The 21,378-nt window shown below is 40.1% G+C and overlaps 2 protein-coding genes across 5 annotated transcripts in view; both read left to right on the plus strand.

Annotated features, from left to right (window-relative positions):
- Positions 1–633: 633 nt before the first annotated feature.
- Positions 634–3,348, plus strand: LOC135596751 (pentatricopeptide repeat-containing protein At4g35130, chloroplastic-like). The gene has a single exon (XM_065088867.1). The coding sequence runs from the start codon at positions 747–749 to the stop codon at positions 3,096–3,098; it is 2,352 nt and encodes a 783-aa protein (XP_064944939.1). The 5' UTR covers positions 634–746; the 3' UTR covers positions 3,099–3,348.
- Positions 3,349–3,499: 151 nt separating this feature from the next.
- Positions 3,500–21,378, plus strand: part of LOC103970123 (phospholipase D delta-like) — a 29,125-nt gene continuing 11,246 nt past the window's right edge. For all 4 annotated transcript variants that reach the window (XM_009383775.3, XM_065088865.1, XM_065088866.1 and 1 more), the window contains exons 1-7: positions 3,500–5,230; positions 16,324–16,440; positions 17,765–17,959; positions 19,299–19,586; positions 19,662–19,730; positions 19,878–20,025; positions 20,204–20,352. In XM_009383775.3, the coding sequence (XP_009382050.2) occupies positions 4,301–5,230; positions 16,324–16,440; positions 17,765–17,959; positions 19,299–19,586; positions 19,662–19,730; positions 19,878–20,025; positions 20,204–20,352 (1,896 nt within the window). In that variant the 5' untranslated portion in view covers positions 3,500–4,300. The remainder of the gene's footprint in view (positions 5,231–16,323; positions 16,441–17,764; positions 17,960–19,298; positions 19,587–19,661; positions 19,731–19,877; positions 20,026–20,203; positions 20,353–21,378) is intronic.

The following is a 21,378-nucleotide window of genomic DNA, read 5'->3' on the forward strand; positions in this document are numbered from 1 at the left end:
TGCATGAACAGTGAACATGATTCCATCCTTTTTCTTGAGACTCCCTTTACTCCACCAAGCCAAAAAAGTGAAGAGACGATCGAAAGATACATATCATCATCTGGTTTCCGACTCTACTAATTCTTAGATCACCACTCGACTGCAGGTGGACCAGAAGCAAGTATGCGTATCTGAACCAGCCGACCATCGTATCCACGGGGGAGACCGCGGCACCAAAGCGACCTGCTTTTGTACCTCTCCCCGGCCATGGAGCACTGCTGTGTCACATCATTCGGAGTTCACTAGACGCGCGAGCTCAGATGATGGCGGCCGAGACCGACACGACCGGCGTTAATCCTCCTCTCTAACAAACGCATATAAATATGCATTTGGGACATCAAACAATTGCTCATGTGATGGTGTATGCTTTGCACAGAAGATTCAGTTTGCTAATTGTGTGTCTATAATGCTTTAATAAGTCCTTTCTTTTGTGTGGTTTGATCGCATTTCATTACTGACGTGTCGGTGGGTGGTTTCATCATTTCATTACTGACATATGGTGGAAGAGACGTTAAAAGTAAAAATACTTTTTAATTTCCAGAAAACACTTCCAAATTTCAAGCGACTTTGCAGCAGCCTCGACCAGACCTGTCGTATTCATCTTTGGATAGCTCGTGCAAGCCAAAGAACAGAAAACAAAAACACGAGCGATACCTCACTCGCAAGTTGATCCGCTCTCGTTTCTCCTGCCGTTGGGTGTTGCTATTATGGCCACGGCATTCGTTCACAGCTCCTGCAACACCGTCTCCGGCAGCAATCCACAGCGTCGCCTCCTCAGAGAATCCCCCGCCGCCTCCACCTCGACCACCAGGCGCCGGTCCAGAGTCAACCTAGCCTCCGTCGCCCGCACGCTCTTCTCCCTCATAAACGCCGGACGAGTCCGAGAAGCTGCGTCTTTGTTCGAGAGCACCGAGAAGCCCGACACGTTCCTGTGGAACCTCATGATCAGGGGGTACGCCAACGCCGAGCTCTACGAAGAAGCCGTCTATGTTTACCGCCGAATGCAGGACGCGGGCGTCTGGGCGGATCATTTCACCTTCCCCTTCGTGATCAAATCCTTCGCCAACTCGTCATCGTACGATGACGGGCTGAGGGTCCATGCCAAGATCATCAAGGTTGGGTTGGATTCAGATCTTTTCATCTGCAATTCGCTCGTAACGATGTATTCCAAGTTTGGGCTCCTCAGCGCTGCCGAGAGGGTGTTCTACGAAATGCCTGAAAGGGATGACGTGTCATGGAATTCGCTGGTCGATGGTTATGTTTCGAATGGAGAAGGCTGGAGGTCTTTGGTGTGCATCAAACAGATGCAAGAGGCTTTTGGCATGAAGCTTGATTGGTTCGCTATCACGAGTGCTCTGGCAGCCTGTTCTCTGGAGCTGTGTTTGGAGCAAGGGAAGGAGATCCATTGCCATGTCATAAGGAATGGGCTAGAGCCTGATATCAAGCTCCAGACTGCTCTTCTAGACATGTACTGCAAAAATGGAGACATGGTCTATGCCGAAAGACTATTCACCTCAATGTCTCGGAGAAACGTCGTAACTTGGAACGCCTTGATTGGCGGGTATGTGCTGAATGATGAACCACTGCGGGCATTTGCTAGCGCCATCAAAATGCAAGACAATTACATGATTCCAGATACAATCACACTGGTGAATCTCCTACCTGCGTGTGCGGAACTGAGAAGCATGGATCATGGAAAGGCGATTCACACATTAGCAATTAGAAAAGGGTTCCTTCCTCATCTGATCCTTGAGACCGCCTTGATGGATATGTATGCGAAATGCGGAGATCTGAAGCCCTCAGAATTGTTATTCGAAAAGATGACTGAGAAGAGCTTGGTATCATGGAATGCCATGATCGCGGCCTACGTACAAAATGGGAGGAACTTAGAAGCACTGCAGCTCTTTCTCCACCTTCAGGAAGGGCCTCTAGGACCAGATGTCTTCACCATTTCAAGCATCATCCCTGCCTGTGCCGAGCTAGCATCACTACAGCAAGGAAAGCAAATTCACAGCTATGTCTTGAGGGCTGGGTATGGAAGTGACTCTGTGGTGCTGAATTCCATCGTAGACATGTATGCAAGATGTGGTGATCTGAACATCTCAAGGCAAGTGTTTGATAGAATGAGGTGCAGGGACCTGGTCTCATGGAATATACTCATCATGGGTTATGCTATTCATGGACACGGGAAAGCTGCATTAGAACTGTTCTCTGCTATGAAGGACACCGGATTGAAGCCTAACCAGAGTACATTTACATCGGTGTTAGCTGCTTGCAGCATAACTGGCTTATCCGACGAAGGTTGGCTGCACTTTGATTCTATGCAACAAGAATACGGCATGTCTCCTGAGATTGAGCATTATGGATGCATGGTTGATCTCCTTGGACGGACAGGAGATCTGAGAGCAGCAATAGACTTCATAAACAAAATGCCATTAGTTCCTACCGCAAGAATATGGGGATCACTTTTAACCGCAGGTAGGAACAACAGGAACATCGAAGTAGCAGAGTTTGCAGCAGAACAAATCTTACGATTGGAACATGACAACACTGGTTGTTATGTCCTGCTCTCGAGCATGTATGCTGATGCCGGGAAATGGGAAGATGTGGACAGGGTGATGTCTCTTATGAGGCAGAAGGGGCTCAACAGGACAGCAGCAAGAAGCCTGGTCGAGTTTGATGGAAAAACGTGCAGTTTTGTTAATGGAGACAAATCGCATGCTCAAAGCAATAAGATTCATCAAGTGTCGAGTGTTCTTTCAAGAAAGATTGAAGAAGCTGCTTGTGATCCTGGTGCCATATTTGACCCAATTGATGCAGTAATGAAGAGAGCAAATTCGCCGAACAGGCACAGCTTAAGGCTAGCAGTTATATTTAGATTGATATCGTCAACAGTTGGAAGCCCTGTCTTAGTGAAGAAGAATGTCCGAATATGTAATCATTGCCACCATGCAGTCAAGCTGATATCTGGTTTTAGCGGACGAGAAATTATTGTTGGTGACACAAAGATCTATCATCACTTCTCCAATGGCACATGTAGTTGTGGTGATTATTGGTGACCTCAATCACGACATATATATAGTAAAGATAAATCGAGTGCACTAAGGCATGATGTATACAGTACAAGTTAGCATGTATGTAAATAACGAAGATGGAGGTGACATGCTATTTAAAGGAACCGAAAACTTGTCTCAGACAGAAGCTGTGATAATAACTTGTATTTGCAGCCGCCTGCAGTTGTTTATACACAGTGAGGGAGACAATCGAAGTGCCGCTTTTGTCAGTTTTCAATACAAAATTTGCATCTAACCTCCGATGATGAATCACCACCATTGCCATTCTTCTCAAAGATGTTCATTGTTAGTGTTGTCTTTGACAGGCTATAGAGGTTGTATGTAATCATATATGCTTCCATGAGTGAGGCGGAGGTGAGTTCTTTACGTGTGGTGTCATCTCGGCGTACCGGTGGAGGCCGTGGGAGGGCGTTGTTGTATTGTGACGGTGAATCTGTGGGGCATTTCGTCGAGCGGTTTCGTGGAAGCGTCCCACAGCCGGACGGAGGCGGCGTAAGCGTAGAGCAGAGAAGTGGCAACGTGGAGGTCGCAGACGAGGCCGTGTCAGAGGGCATCGTTGTGGAGGGACAGCGCAGTCGAGGGCAAGGTGTCGGCGGCGCGGGCGAGGGAAGCGCCGAGGACGAAGCGGTCGGAGTATCGAACGATGTCATTCGGGTCGTCTGTTCCATCGGAACCGTCTGATTTCGGTAAGATCATGAGGAAGTCGATGCCTATTTTAGAAAGTAACGGTCGGATCGGGATTAGATCTGTACCGTTCATTGGAGAGATGATCCATGTATTGAACGGCAGAGGATCCCAGGCGGACGTGAAATCCCTGAAAAGTTTCAGCGGTCATTCGAGTTTCAACTTTGACGGGTGTCTCATGGCTTTTTGTGTTTTTTCCTTCAAAGCGAGAAGGGGAATACCGTTCTGATGGAAGCCACGTCGACCTTCTTGATGCATCCTTTCCTGTTTCACGTTCAACAACTATCGAGCCCGCCCTTTCTCTTTGATCGGCAACCACTTCTTTCCGGTCCCCGACCTTCTTCAAGAACCTCTTGCTTCAAGAAAAGAACCTAATCCTTCCCTTCTTCTCCACTTCTCTCTCCCTCCTCTCTCTCTCTCTCTCTCTCTGTTATACTCCCCCTCGCTTCCGATGGCTCTTCCTCCTCTTCTTGATCTTCCAAGTTACCCACAACTCGACTGCGATGGGTTCGACCTCCGACCAGGCCATCCTCCTCCACGGCGACCTCGACCTAGAGATCATCGCCGCTCGCGACCTCCTCAACATGGATCTCTGCGCTGAGCGCTTCCGTCGCTGCTTCGGTTTATGTGGCCTCCCTTTCCCCCGCCCCGCCGACGGCCGCAATCTCCCATCCTCCGCCAGCGCCGGCCGTGCCCGTCCTAAGATCATTACCAGTGATCCCTACACCAAAGTCGTCGTCGCTGGCGCCACTGTCGCTCGCACCCACGTCATCCCCAACACTGAGGACCCCGTCTGGCGCCAGCGCTTCAGGATTCCGCTCGCGCATCGCGCTGCCAAGATCGAATTCCAGGTCAAGGACAATGACTTGTTCGGCTCTCAGCTCATCGGGACCGCCACCATCCCTGCTACCCTCGTCGCCTCGGTCGGTCTGTCCCAGGAATGGCTCCCGATCATCGCACCTACCGGGCGGCCGCCAAAGCCAGACTCCGCTCTCCTGGTGTCCTTGTCATTCACCCCCGTGGAAGCGAATCCGCTGTACCGGCATGGGATTGCTGGCGATCGCAAACACTTGGGGGTGAGCGACACTTATTTCCATCTGAGGAAGGGGGGGAAGGTAACCCTCTACCAGGATGCACATGTGAGGGCAGGAGAGCTTCCTGGGATCGAATTGGAGGGTGGGAAGGTGTTTCAGCAGGGCAAGTGCTGGGAAGACATATGCCATGCGATCTTGGAGGCTCATCATTTGATTTATATTGTTGGATGGTCGCTCTATGACAAGGTTAAGTTGGTAAGGGAGCCGACCAGGCTATTACCGGAAGCTGGGAAACGTACTTTAGGAGAGCTGCTGAAGTACAAGTCAGAGGAGGGCGTCCGTGTGTGTGTGCTGGTCTGGGATGACAAGACTTCACATGATAAGTACTTCTTCAAGAGTGTAAGAAATTTCTTGTTTTGTTTATTTTCTTCCCAGTTTATGATCATTGATTAATGCTTATGTATCAATGTGATCTTATCATTTAGAACGTTTTCCTCTGAAATTGCACTCGAAATAAGATGCAGCCAGTTCCTATCTAGGTACATAACTGGGTCATCTTGAGCTCTACTCTGAGGCCAATTTCACATGTGATTAGGTAATCCTCCTGGAATTCAGGAGGTTGGATTTTCTCCTTCCACTTGTTTTCTTCCTTTGTCTTGATTGGAGAAATAGTGAAGGAAGAGGTATAAAGCAAAAGGGAGAAAGAGGAAGATGAGAAATGTTGATCAACTTGAAACAACAGGCCTCTGATAACATTCAAAATACTTTTGACAAACTTATAAGCTTTTGTACAATTTTGGTTTTCCTTAGTCAAATCGTAAGTCGTTGACATCCTTATCTCACATGAAGACTTACCTGTGATCTCTACCAAATCGTAGTTCCTAGGTAACTAACTAGACTCCATAAACTATTCGAAGCACAAAGTAATAAATAAAACAAAAAATTGTCACCTTTCCTGCACCCCCTTTTTGTCCATATATAAATATATATACACATACAATATAGTCATAAATTCTACATGTTTTGAATCCATGCATCGGAATGCATGATTTGATTTTATGACACTGTTTGATAATTGACTAATTTTAAGTTAAGACGAACTCTGAAAGATTATGATTGAGTAAAGATGAAAGTTTGATGGAAGCAACAATGGTGGTCTTTGCGTACATAATAATGTCGGTACGGTCATCCCACATAAGATAGGTAACCAAAAGATAGTACCTGGCAACTTTTATTTGTAAATACAGTGCACATATCTGGTGTGAACTAAACAGAGCCTGGGTGTGTCATTCTGGAACTATCTATCTTGTGACCTAGATACCTAAGGGGAAGCTGAGTGGGTTATAATAAGATCTATGAGTCAACAGAATTTGTCCAGTTAATATAGAAAATAATTTCATGGTTGTGGATTAGTAGGTACATGTGAGAATGCACTTAGAAGAAATGAAAACTTGGATTGTGAAGACTCAAATCAATTTTAATTGTAATCTAGACTTGGATTACTTGCTATAAATTATGTGAGTTTAATCAAGTTCCAAGATCTTCGATTAGGAACCCTGAAGCAAAATTGATGGGGTTGACAACGAGTATGTAGAATACAAATCTAAATCAAGTATCTCAAAAAAATAGTGAGACCTTCTATTACATGATGAAATTACAGATAACAAAATTGATTTTGGTCCATTGTCTGGTTTGATCTACTTATTGAATCATACTTTGTTAAAAAAACCGGAGTGAACCAGTTGACTTAGGTTGATTTTTAGACAACCCGTATGAACTGATCGAGTCAAATAAAACCAGTACAGTTTTGTAATATAGCTAAGGTTACTTTGATACCCTACACTTAAACCTTTCTTATTATTTATTCTAGAAAGCATTTAAGTCAATTTTAATAATGGGAGAAAGAAAACACTCTTTCTCATCAGCTCATACTTTTCCTTCCACCTTCTCTTTCTTCGATCCCCGTCGTGACACGGACTTAGCTGGATTTGCCTAAGTCGTGCGGCACCCTCGCGCGTCCGTCCGCAAAGGTCAGCCTCCCCGAAGCCTCCCATTGTCCCTTAGGACCACCAAAAGAGAGAACGGGTTAGAGAGAACGCCTCCAACGGGATCCACAAGCAAACATCTCCGAAAAACACTTCATAGACAATGCAAATTACAAACAGACTTTACAAGCTCTGAACAGTGGCACAACAAAGGGTAAAATGGTCCATTACAGACCGAAAAGCTCTCGCACGTGTCTACATGACACAACCTTTATTTACAAGCCTAAAGAGGCCACCAACCCAACTAAAATGGGACTATTAAGCCTTCGGCCGCCCCTTTACATTCTGTACAAGGCATGAACATGCCAATAGACACGGACAGATATAAGCATTACATCAAACACCTTGTTTAGAAGTTTGTCCGTGACATTCTCCCCCACTTATCCCTTCGACGTCCTCGTCGAAGCCTTTGTGAACACTGCAACTCTTCGCCTTTGCTGAGTCTTCAATCTTCTGCTCCAGCTGCAATGCGCCTCCTGGTTCCCAGCTGCTCTCCGCTGCTGTTTCTGAGTAGTCGAACCTTTGATCCGCCATGCTGCTTCAACTCGCCAATGACTCTGACTCTGGTGTGGGGTTGGCTGAGTTGTATTGATCCTCGTTGATTCCTGCGGATCCACCAAATGAAGGAAAAGACCATTCTTACTGCGCCAGTTTCTCAAAATTTCCACATGCTGCTTGAACTGGGTGGATGCTTGTTGGAGCTTTAACGAGCATCGCCTCACAAACTTTTGAAGTTTTGGGTCCTTCCTCCACAAAATCTGCTCATTGACTCTTCTTTCAGTTAGTTGTCACATCCAAGTAGGTTCGCATCACTTCCGCTTTCGATTGGCATTTCGTTGGGAAATGAAGCGGACAATCTACTCTCAGTAGCACTGATCACCGTTGGTGAGGATTTGACAACTATTGTCTTCCATTATCTTCGAAGGGTCTTTGAACTTGTGCAGAGCTCCTCTGCTGGATAGATAAGAGAACTGGGGTACTCGGTTTCGCCCATTCTCTTAAGAGTTGAGAAGGCAAAGGTTACTTGACTTCGCCCGCCTCCTCGAGGTTGTACTTCATGCATCGAGCTGGTTACTGGCCTTCGCCTGCTCTTTGCTCACACTTCTGAAGCACTTGAAGTGTTTGCACTCCTTGCGTTGAGTTAGCTACTGTGATTCACCTTCTCAATGCCATTGAACTTCTGGAATGCAGGAAGTTTTCACCCCAACTTGGAGTAATTCTCTGATAGATGAGGTCGCCTCTAGGATTGTACCGTCTTCTCCATCAACCCTGCCGCCTACTCCACTGAGTAGCAAAGGTACAGCACCACGTACTGCCTGCTTCGTTCCTTGGTCGTGCACTCTTGCATGACCCGAAGTCCTTCACTTACGGCTATCTTGATGAGAAACTTGTTGACACCGGTCTTACGAAGTTTCTTGGCCTCTGCCCTTCAGCCTTGTCTCGGTACTTGGAGATTGCCTCTGCATGCTCCACCTCCTCGGCCCCTTTCACGACCAAGCGCTCTCCCTCCGTGAGAGCAAGGGATCAATGACTTTGACGGAAGTCCCGCCTCTGCGGTACCATGGCGCTGCCATGCCCATGGCCCTACTATCCGTCGCCTCGCATCTACATCCCTTTTCTTCACAATCAGTAGATATGCCTTCGTGACACTCCTCTGAGTCCACCTCCATTCTCACTGATTGCTTGATTTTGGGTAGCTAAGTCCCTCTGGACTTGTCGTCGCTTCCTCGCCCCTTTCGACCTCCTGCTTCAACACCTCTGTGTTCTCCAAGCAGTCTGTTTGGTCGATGGAAAGATAGACTGCAACTCCCATGCATGGCCTCTGCCATCACATTGTAGGGTTTGCACCGATTCTGTTCTCCTTAGCTTCCTTGGTAGCAACGTTCGCTTACTCGACCTTGTCCTCTAACTTGTCGGGCTCCCTTAAGCGAATATGAGCTCTGGAGCAGTCCAACTCTCCAGCTGCTTCGATCATACCTCTGCATGATCAAGTCCCTCTCATGGGACTCACTGGTACTTGCATTCGAACTTTTCCCTTGGTGGAACCCAGCCCCCATATGCTGATGACCAAGGTTTTCATCCGATGCAAAATTCGGTGCACGCCCGGAAGACCCGCCTCTGCGGTACCATGACCTTCACTCCTTGAATCCATAGCCCTTCTTGCCGTCGTGTTGTTCACCAAAGCGGAGCTCCCAGTAGCTCCCGATCATACCTCCATATGATCTAGTCCCTCCCGGGACTGTGTCGTGTGTGTCGCATTGCCACGAACTGTTCCACCACGATCCGCTGCACCATGTCGCCTCCTGGTGACATCTCCATTGCATTCTGATCCTTGTGGAATAAACTCGAATTGTGAACCCTCCATGTGTGGCCTCGCCAATACATCGCAGGGTCTCCTCCACCTTCGATTTTGTTCGCTCCTTTGGCAATCGACCTTCATCCACCCACTCTTGGGTCACACCTAGATGAAGCACCACTCTAGGACAGTCCGTCGCCTAGTAGCTCCCGAAGTCCCCCGACTTCGCTGCAATTAGTGCACCATTGTCTGGATCCTGGGCCTCTGCCCCAACCAGCACAATCTCCGCTGCGCACCGCTTCCCTCATGGCAACTTGAATGGCAACACTGTGGCATATTCTTCAAGAGTACCCGCCTCCGCGTCCTCTTGCCCCGTGCTAAGGCCTTCTGAACCCAATTTCGCCTTCGCAAATTGAGTCGCCTTAGTTCCTCCATCAAATGCTCCTCCGAGATAAGGTGCATGTGCCCCGAAGCTCCCTTCGTCTTTGGCACCATGCAAGATGAGTCCGCTCTGTCAGAATGAAGGACCCATGGAACAGCATGATTCTACTCCTGTCTCTGCAAGAGTTCATGTCCTTGACCTCTGTCTAGGGAAAGCACTGTGCCTCTGCTCCATGTTCCAACTTCTATGCTGGCTCCCTTCATGCGGCTTGGGTACTTCGCCAAGTTACACCCAAGTTGCTCCGCTCCTCGTTTTTTTTGCATTGAGTCGATGGTGGCCCTCGTGCCCACCATTCCACGGGTCAGCCCTCCCTTGAGTCCGATCTCCATATCGACTCCAAGTGTGCCTCCATTTGAGTTGCTTTGGATTGCTCCCCCACTTAATCTCGCAATGCATCCACCAATGCATTCTCTCAAGCGAGATCATGCGACGACTCCTCGCCGCTTGCTCAGTCCATCAAGCTTCGTGGAGTTGTTGTTTGTTGAGGTACTCCTCCTCAACATGTGCAGTCCGTCGCACATGATTCTCCCACTGGAGAGCCGGTACTTATCCCTCCTGGATAACTATCCCATTTGAGCAACATCTCTCTTCGTTTCGGAGACCACCATCCCCTTGGACTACTCCGATCTGCTGAACAAACTGTGCATTGTTCTGCCTCCTGCAAACGCACTTGCTAGATTGCACCTCCCCGTCAATACAGCCCCCACTGCGCCCCTCAAGGCCTAGCAACATGCTGAACTCATTGCACACTTCAGCCTCCTACGAACGTATCCTTCACATGCCGAAGAGAAAGTTTCAATGCTCCATGGCGCCGAGTCTCGGTCGCCTTGGGATGGCCACGAATATTCCATCGTTCGCATACAAGCCCATGCATGAGTACCAAATTCTTCGAGTTAGCAATTCCCCTCACCTCTGTGAGTTTCGCACAACTCTTTCGGTCGCTGAGCAACTCATTCAACTTTGCATGGTCTCGTCCTTTGCCAAGCGCCTCGCTTGCCTTGAGCACCATCAAGTAAAGTTGTCAACGTTGAGTCGTAGCTCAAACTCAGCCATCCCAACCTTTGTGCGCTCCGCATTCTTCCAAGCTTGCCTGTTCTCGTGGTGCCTCTTGCGCGAAGGGTTGGCCATTCCTCTGAATGCCAATGTTAGATGCCCGCTCCTCTGAGCGATTCTTTTCCCTACATCTCCATGCCCGTTTTCCCTCAAACGGTCGCGCGTTACTGACTGCCCTCAACGCAGCCCCGCTAGGTCCCCCACGTTTGCATGTCAAGTGTTTCTATGAGTGCTTGTCCCGCTCTGATACCATATGACACGGACTTAGCTGGATTTGCCTAAGTCGTGCGGCACCCTCGCGCGTCCGTCCGCAAAGGTCAGCCTCCCCGAAGCCTCCCATTGTCCCTTAGGACCACCAAAAGAGAGAACGGGTTAGAGAGAACGCCTCCAACGGGATCCACAAGCAAACATCTCCGAAAAACACTTCATAGACAATGCAAATTACAAACAGACTTTACAAGCTCTGAACAGTGGCACAACAAAGGGTAAAATGGTCCATTACAGACCGAAAAGCTCTCGCACGTGTCTACATGACACAACCTTTATTTACAAGCCTAAAGAGGCCACCAACCCAACTAAAATGGGACTATTAAGCCTTCGGCCGCCCCTTTACATTCTGTACAAGGCATGAACATGCCAATAGACACGGACAGATATAAGCATTACATCAAACACCTTGTTTAGAAGTTTGTCCGTGACAGTCGGTCGCTCTCCTCATCTCCCTCTAACCGCCATTGTCTCTCCACCCTCGTCTCCTCTATCGTCTATCCATCTCCTCTCCCTCCTACCACTCCTCTTATGTCTTCCTATATGTTCTATTGGTTTCTCTTCCTTCGACAACTCCTTACCATTGGCTGCTTCTCTACCTCCGGTAAGGTTTTCATCTGATCTGCTTCTTTATCCTTATCGCTCTTGTTTCTATGATTATCTTCGTTGTTACTATTCATTATTGTTTTATTTCATCGTATCAGAGTTTGAAAATTCCGAATACGATACAGAATGGACTTCTCTTTTTGAGGTAGAACCACAAAGTGACAATTTAATGACTTGTACTAATTGTTTTGATCTATAAGAAATTCATGTGTGTCCAAAATTTGAGTTATGATAACTATGTTGAATAAACTATTTATTTCATGTAGTTGAACAATTTAGTTTGGATAGTAATTACTTTTTAAACATTATCATGTGTTCTTTAATTTTGATAAAGATTTATATTTATAATATTGGTTGATGTTATTCTTTCTTATTCTATATAATTGAAGTTTTGGTTGATGTTTTTGTTTTATTTATGTTTAGAATTTTTTTATTTTTTATTGATTTTGATATTTATAGTCCAAGGGTATATGTCTAGGTTAACTTGGAATATAAGAACACTTTCAGAAAAGAGTCTTGAATTGGTAGACAATATAACCAAGAGAATAATAAATATTATTTGCTTACAAGAGATAAAGTGGTTAGGAGAAAAATCTTGGGAGGTTAATAGTAGTGCGTTAGAATTTGGTATATTGAAAAAGTTAAATATAGAATTAGTGTAGGTATTATTGTTCATAAGGATCTTAAAAACAATATTGTAAATTTGAAAATATTTGAAAATAATATTATAATTCTAAAATTTGTCTTGGGAGAAGAGGTTTTAAATGTTATACATACTTATGCCCCTCAAAAGTTGGACTAGATAATCAAACCAGAAGAGAATTTTAAAAAAAGTTAGATGAAATCATTTAAGGAATACCGACAACTGAAAAACTTATAATTGCAGGAGATTTGAATGACAATATAGGAAAAATGTACGATAAATTTAAAGGGGTACCTGAGGCTTTGGTTATGGGGAGATGAATGAAGTGGATGGTATGATTTTGGATTTTTTCACGTTGTATAATCTCGTAATTTAATTACTCACCTTAAGAAGATAGATGAATATTTGATTATTTGCAAGAGTGGTCATAACTGTAGTGAAATAATTTTTTTTCCCACCATAAAGTTAGATTAAAGTATACGTATGAATTGTAAAGCTTGATGAATCAACATAAGTTTATGATATTAGATATTTGTTGTAGAAAATGGAAAATGAAAAAGATAGTAGAAAATTTTATTTAGACTAGATGGTTAAATTTAAAGATAATAATGTAAGGGCTTTTAAGAATAAGATGGAAAGGTATGGCTTGGAACTTAAATGAGTATAATATTAATATTATTTAGACTACGTTGATCAATAAGATTATGAGCTTAACAAAGGAGATTCTTAGTGAAACTTAAGGTAGTGGTGTAACTTTAAAACTTGTTGGTGGTGGTGTGAGGAAGTTTAGAAAGTAATTATTACTAAAAGACCATGCTTTATTGATTGATAAAATTCTAAAAATGAGGAGAAATTTAAGAGATATGTAAAATCTAAAAAAGAGGTTAAAATAATTATTATCTGGTAAGATATAAAGCTTATGATAATTTTTATAACAACTTATCTACCAAAGATGAGAAAAATAATATATATCGAATTAATAAAGCTAAAGAAAGAAATATAAATATTTAGGTAATATTAGATACATTAAAGAGGACGATCAAATAGTACTTGTTAATGATAGCGAAATCAATCAAGGATGAAAGAAAATAATTTTGTAAATTATTTAATGAATATTCCATAAATGATTTAGCTTTAATGATGGATACTAGTTGTAGATTTAATAATTGTGTATTTGTTTGTAAAATTATAGCTAAGGAAGTGAAAAACGCATAAAAGAAGATGAAAATAGCTAAAAGTACGGGCCTTGATTGATGTTTAGAAAAGAGTTCAAGGATTAGCTTATTTAACTAGTTAATTTAACAAAATTTTGAGATTTAGAAACATACTCGATGAATGGAGGAAGAGCTTTTTAGTATTAATTTACAAGAATAAATATGACATATAAAATTATTCTAATTATAGAGGAATTAAAACCTTGTTTAACATTATGAAACTTTGGGAAAGAGTTATCAAAAGTAAGATAAGATTAAAATAAATGTCTCTAAAAATCAATTTAGTTTTATACCTATAAGATCAACTATAGAAAATATTTATTATTAAGAAAATTAATGGAAAAGTATCAAAAAGAAAAAGAAAGATTTGCATATGGTTTTTATCGATTTAGAGGAAGCCTATGATAGAGTTCATAATTGTTTCTTATGGTGGGTTTTTGAAAAGAAAAGTGTATCCATTAATTATATTAAGGATATATATAATAATCTAGCTAGAGGTTTTCAAGTGAGTTTCCTAATAGTATAGGACTACATCAAGGATCCGTATTAAGTCCCTACATTTTCACATTGATAATCATTTATAAGATAGACTACCTTGATGCATGTTGATGTATGTAATTTGCTTATGATATTATTAAATGTGAGTTAAATAAAATTAATTCTAGACTTAAGTTATTGAGGTAATTTTTATAAACTAAATGTTTTAGATTAAGTAGGATTAAAATTGAATATATGAGATGCAATTTTCATAATACTATAAATAAACAAGAGTATATAGTTAAGTTGGATGAGCAAGAAGTTCCATTAAGTATAAAATCTTAAATTAATTATTCAATAAGATGGAGAAATTGATGAAGATAATATTAATAAAGTAAAAAAAAGATGGTTAAAATGGTGAGGGGCATTAGGAGTCTTGTATGATCACCAGGTACCTTTGAAGTTTAAAAAAAATTTCATAAGATAGATGTTAGACCAATAATGTTTTATTGATGTAAGTGTTGGATAATTAAAAAATTCATCAGGTACCTTTGAGGTGGATGTATGGGGTTACTAGGAAGATAGAAAAAAAAATATTTTTATTTGTGAATAATTATATATCACTTTGATAGAGGATAAAATGAGGAAGAATCGTTTAAGATGACATATACATGTGCTCAAGAGATCTACAAATATAATCAGTAGTTAGAAGATGTGAAATGATTACTAGTGATAGGAGGAGAGGTAGAGTAAGACCTTAAAAAAAAAATTTAATAAAATTATTAATAAAGATTGAAGTACTCTTAACTTAACTAAATATATAGCTTTTTATCGATCTTGATGATGGCAAAAAATCCATATAGTTTATCCCAAATAGTTGGGACTTTATATCTTTTTTATTGTTTAATATTTTTTAATTTTAAAAAAATATTTTTTATGATTATAAATATTTTTAAATTATTTTTATATATTTTTTTAAAAAATTAATCAAATATATGGTCCAACTAGTTATCTCACTAGTGACTCGAGGCTTGATTGATCACTTTCGACTTAGGTTCTGAGAAGTGAGAACTATGGTAATAATTGTCTATTCTCTAATATACATGGTTGGGTCGGAAAGGGCATTTATGTTTAACTATATATCTTTAATAAATTTAGCTAAAATTCCATTAAAATAATTTAAATTATATTAAAACTCTCTTAAGGCAAGACATCTTATAGAGATAATATTCAATTAGTCATGCATCTATTATCGTATCATGCCAATTTGATGAATGGGTCCTAGTTGGATTGGTATATACTGATACTATAAACCAAAAAAAGAGCTGCAAAATAATTCAAAAATTAAAAAACTATTTTAGAGTTTTTTTACCCTAATTTATTGGTCTATAATTTAATTTTGGTAGCTAAACATGCATTGATAGGCTTCTAATTAACCATTAAATATGGTAGAATAAACTCATAAATCATATAAGAAGTCAATACATGGTCAATCTAAGCTAATTCTTCTTAAATTCCTTTAATTAGGCATTAATTAATCATTAGTCACTAATCAATCAAGAATTACATTACTCCAGACAAATTCCATCTATCCTCACAAGTTCAAATCCCTCTTTTATCCTCCAAATCAAGAGGTTCATTTTTCAGTAATCAGTGGAGATATTAAACAAATTTAATGTGAGTGAGAAAGAATGAAAAAGGAGTGAGAAGAGTGTGAGTGAGAGTGAGCAAAAGAGGGGGGAGGGAGGGGCTTTTATAAGCCCAAAACTGCTCCAACAGTCAACTTGGCCATTGAGGGCAGGTGTAAATAAAAATGTAAATTGTATCATCAAAGCCCGATCATTAACAACCAGTACAGAAGCTTTTGAAGCCCAAAATAGCCCTTGATGGTCAAATTAACTGCTAGTGTCAATTAAATGATATTGGTATGGTCGAAGTCTGATCATTATTGACAGGGTGTTTGTGCCCTTAAATATCCATAAATATCTCCTAAAGTGGAACAGTCAATTCTAATATAAATATATTATTCAATCTGTATTAAGAAACAATATTTTAAGTCAAACTGTGTTGCACTTTGCAGTACCTCAGGTGACCTAAGGAAAACCTTGACTACAAACATAGACGCATTGTTCAAACACACATTTACTTTGAGTATCATGGGTTTAATTTGTGCTTCACAAATCCTCCATAAATTTTATTGAACATGAATTTATATGTTTCTCCTCTATCTAGACTTTCACCATTTTTGTTGTTCTAGGGCATATTAGTTCTATGTTTCCATTAGTAAATATTTTTATGGTTAAAGTCAATCATGGCATAGGCAATGGTAATTTGTACATATGGGCTGGACTTGTAGTTTAGGTTGGGATGAATTTAATATGTGATGCTACTGGAGCATGAATATAACCTATTTCTTTGTTTAAGATTGATTTTTAGATGTTTGGTGCAGGCGGGAGTGATGCAAACTCATGATGAAGAAATAAGGAAGTTTTTCAAGCATTCATCTGTGATCTGTGTGCTGTCACCACGTTATGCAAGTGGAAAACTTAGCATGGTTAAGCAACAGGCAAGTTATGATGACATTATATGACACCATACTAATGCTTCTAACTCATAAAAGCAAGAGGAGGATTATATCCTTTTCTTACTTGAATTGTTTTCTCAGCCAACATAAGGAAATGCTTAAACAAGAATCATCATATAATCTTGAAAAGCCAAGATATTGTGAAAATCTCCTTTATGCCACTGTATCATCTGACTCATCTGCCTTGATCTATAGGATCCAAAGATTGGTCCATGTTTTGTCTAAGATTGACAATGAGTTCTGGGGGAACAGAAAATCTTCAACTTGATACAACCAATAAGTTAACAGCACAGTTTTCCACATCAGTGCCCACTAAAGAAACAAAGAAATAACCTGATTATTGATTTTTTTGAAAATCATAGATATAACCTGATCTTCTCTTAAATTAAAGAAATAATCTTATCACTGTTTTAGGAAAATCACAGAGAACAAAATTTTAAGCTATATCTTGGGGGTAGTCAACAAATGTTTGATAATTGAACCTCTTCTTTGTCTGAGCTTAAACCATGATGATCATGTATGAAAACAACGTTCAACTGAGATTTTGGCAAAAGAAACGAGAGGCAAAGACTATAATTCTTTGTCACAACGTGAGCACACTTGTGGTAAATACATTACAGGATGTTGATTTTCATGGAAAGCCAAATTGAACCACATATATAAAGCAGATAGAAGCTACTAATAGTCTCAAGGGAGGTGAAATTGGAAACTAAAATACATGTAGATTTAATATATAGCATGAAGAATTGAAGCAATTTGTGTTCGATTGATACAAGATGTTTCAATCAAGGTGGACATTGTGAGCTTCCCTTTATATCCTACTGCAGTTGTGTAGAGAATTTTTTTTACATTGTAGTGCTTGATAAAATGCTTGCTAACACTATGTTCCGAGTTGTAAAAGCAATATGCAACTCTCTATGCTTTTCAAATTTACAAGTATTAACAAGAAATTATTTTTTAATGTTGGAATTTTTATCTTTTTGTGGTTAGATGCCTGACAAGTAAAAAAAGAGAAACCCTGTACTATTTATTTTCCTTTAGCAGAGACCTATACAAACTAACAAATTGTTAACCATTGATCTGAACTGCGTATTAAAGTTAAATGATATCTTTTTAAGGATTTTTTCATCATAAGTAAAGAGATGGAATCTGTTAATTACATTGCTTGCTTAAAATGATGTGTTTAGAATACATAGGATACCTATTTGGTCCATATTAGTTACTTGTTATGTGACATATGCTTATAGTTGTTTCATTTTCCCCTCTCAATAGGAAATTAATTTTTTTCATGCAAAATTTATCGTAGGTTGTGGGGACTCTCTACACACACCACCAGAAATGCTTACTTGTTGACACAGAGGCTTCTCCAAGTACAAGAAAAATTACTGCTTTCCTTGGAGGTCTCGATCTTTGTGATGGCCGCTATGATACACCCCAACATAGACTCTTTCAAGATCTTGAATCAGTGTATGATAATGACTTTCATAATCCCATATTAAGTGTGAGTATCCTTTTCTTAATATGGCCTTAGTATATTTCTCACTAGACTATTGGTTAGTAGTTGCTCCTTTTCTTTTGGATAGGCTTATAACATTTAATTGACAATTGTAACTCAACTGCTATTGCTGAAGATACCATTATTAAGTTCTGATGAACATGGACATATCTGTTCTGGTAATTCTTTCATTTGGCTGATTATGGTTATTGTTATCTGACAGAGGTGCTTATTATGTAGCCTTAGCAACTTCTTGTTATTATGACTGAAAAATGCATGTAAGCATGGAGAACTTGATGAGACGTCAAGTTTTTGCACTTCAAGAAGCACCACAGTATATGCTAGTTTAACCAGTTACTTCTGTTAAGTGAAGAGAAAGGGAGAAGTGAAGGTTGATATATAGCTTTGTTTATGTGCTTATGTTACCTATATTGTGTTTGTCATAATTTTCTTCAAATTGAACCGTGAACTTCTGTTTCCTCTGACTTCACCAAGCATAAGTCTTAGGTTAACCAGTTACTTATGTTAAGTGAAGAAAAAGGGAGAAGGGAAGGTTGATGTATAGCTTTGTTTCGATGGGCTAACTGGCCAATATCTTCGTTTGATCCAAACCACAGACCAAAATACTTAAATTGGAGTTATCATAGTACGCTCATCAAACCCTTATAAGCCAATCTTAATCTTTACCCACCTTTGATGTGGGACTAATTGGGGATGTTACATTAATCTTTACCCACTTCCGATGTGAGACTAATTGGGAGTGTTACAAAAACTAAAGCTCAAACTATGGCTTCAATAGCAGTTTGTATGGTTCATGTCATTTACTAGTCCGACCAAGGGCCAATATTGGACTATATGGTATGGTATTGTTTCAGTATTATTGTTTATTATTTTTCGCGTTATGTTGGATGGTACGTGTTGGTGTATTGCCTCATATATGCACTGTCCTAAAACCAGTATTGACCGAGAATTAAACCCTTGGCTCAAATATATGTAAGACTAGATCACCTTACCCTCTCATCATTGACTTGCACTGAACAGCTGTAGCTTCTTGAGGAAGAGGATCTTTAAGGGTTGTTGGCAGCAAGCTTTTGGCATGTAAGATGAAGTGGTCCCATGCAAATTTCTTGCTGATTTTTTGTTTTATTTTATTTTTTGTGCTGATCTTCTTCTTAATTCAGTCTAACATTTTCATTAGTACTTCCAAAATCTATTGACTTGCAATGATTCTAAATGTTCCATGTGTTACTCAGTTTCAAGCTAGTTTATTGAAATATTAGCTTTGCCCTATTTATGCTGATTTTCCAACTAGCTTGTTTATACTCCTGTCCTTAATTTTGTACAGATACAAAGTAAGGGCCCAAGGGAACCATGGCATGATCTACATTGCAAAATTGAAGGGCCTGCTGCTTATGATGTACTTAAGAATTTTGAGCAGCGTTGGAAGAAGGCAACACAATTTCATGTATTTAGGAAGCATTTGAAAAACGTAACCCGCTGGCAGGATGATGCTTTAATAAAGATAGACCGTATCTCATGGATACTCAGTCCTTCACCTTCACACACTAATGCACATGGTGATCCAAATATATGGGTCACCAGTGAAGAAGATTGTGAGAACTGGCATGTTCAGGTTGATAAAAATCATTAAGAAAATTTACTGTCTTATATATATTTTTTATCTTAGTTAACTCATTTATTTCATCAGGTCTTCCGGTCTATTGACTCTGGATCTGTAAAAGGATTTCCTAAATCTGTTGATGAAGCTGGATCTATGGTATGTTTAGCTTCACATATTATTTTTACAATTTCAGTTGCTCATAGGCCACTGTAAACAAATATTTTAAGCATGACTACAGCTTTTGGTATTAGTTTAAAGATTTCCTCAGCATATTTGATTCACTTTTATAACTTAATATTACAGAATCTTGTATGTTCAAAAAATCTGGTGATTGACAAGAGCATCCATACAGCATATGTGAAAGCCATCAGGTCTGCACGCCACTTCATATACATTGAAAACCAGTATTTTCTTGGTTCATCCTATGGTTGGCTGTCTTATGACAATGCTGGTATGGAACCATTCTACTTCACCCATTGACAGAATATTTTTTATGTATTGCATACTGTTGGAATGTGCAGAATGTTTTAACTAAGGGCTTTAGTAAATTGGATATAGTCATCAATCACATATTAATATAGTCATCGATCACTATTTATCTGAAGTAGAGTCTTTTCTGCTATTAGCAGGAGCTGACAATTTGATCCCAATGGAGTTGGCACTGAAGATTGCTAGCAAAATTAGAGCTGGAGAGAGGTTTGCTGTATACATAGTTATACCAATGTGGCCTGAGGGAGTCCCTACGTCTAATTACGTTCAAGAGATCCTTTATTGGCAGGTAAAATTATAAAGTTAAATTTCAAGGGAACTTGTCTGCAGCCTTGCATATTAACTCTCTTTTAGATATTTCTTCTTCTTGAAAATTTCTTTTTGGATTTATAAATAAATTACAAAATGTATAAGCAGGGAAGATAGTGTGGCACAGTGATATTATTTGTTCAAAATATTTTTTTTTCCAACTATTTGAAAACCATAGATCATGTGAACCAAAATGCATTATTTTGAAACTTGCTTCCATTCGATAGAAGCACGGGGAATCTTGTTAATGTTATATCCAAGATCTTATTACTTAATATATGTGCCCAATTATGAGAAAGCAAGTTAAAAGAGGGAAAGTAACCCTTCAATGACTACTAAAAGTGACAAAGTGGACAACATATGAATTCTGAACTGTGAAGAGTAAGGGATTTCATTTGTGATTGAGAGACTATATGCCTAGGATGTGTGTAGAAAATTTGGAACAACATAAGGAAAATGTGGCCTCCTATGTAAGGACCGTTGTATCGTGCCGACTAGTAGTATTGGTTCATGAGCGGACCAGTATGTATCAGTTGGTAGCAGTGGAATACCATATGTCAATATGTCGATACGTATCAGTTCTAAAAAAAAGGGCTAAAAAATGGTCAGAATTTTACAAAAATTCCTTTTTTTAGGTTTTAATCCTAATTTAATAATAATTTTATTATATTAATTAAGAATAGAGTGTATATGAGATATAAATAAATGCATAAGATTGTGATTAACTCTAATACCCCCAATTTGAGCCTAAATGTAAGACAACACCTAATTGGGACTAACACAAAAAGATGACTATAATCATGCTTAATCTTTGTAAAAATGCATCAATACATCTCTAATTATATGAAATGATAAATAAAACATACATAGAAGCTAGATACCTTCAAATTGGAGAGAATTCCTATCAGATCCGAGTTCTAATCCCTTTTTTTATACAAATCAATATCTTGATTACCATTGATCATTGGTTAAGAACTTTAATCACAAGCGAGTATGTGAGTATGAG

This window comes from Musa acuminata, chromosome BXJ1-11 (assembly GCF_036884655.1).
Source record: "Musa acuminata AAA Group cultivar baxijiao chromosome BXJ1-11, Cavendish_Baxijiao_AAA, whole genome shotgun sequence".
Classification (NCBI taxonomy): domain Eukaryota; kingdom Viridiplantae; phylum Streptophyta; class Magnoliopsida; order Zingiberales; family Musaceae; genus Musa; species Musa acuminata.

Bases quoted from the DNA above. Each gene is read 5' to 3' on its own strand.
- LOC135596751 (XM_065088867.1), top strand. From the start codon at position 747: ATGGCCACGGCATTCGTTCACAGCTCCTGCAACACCGTCTCCGGCAGC.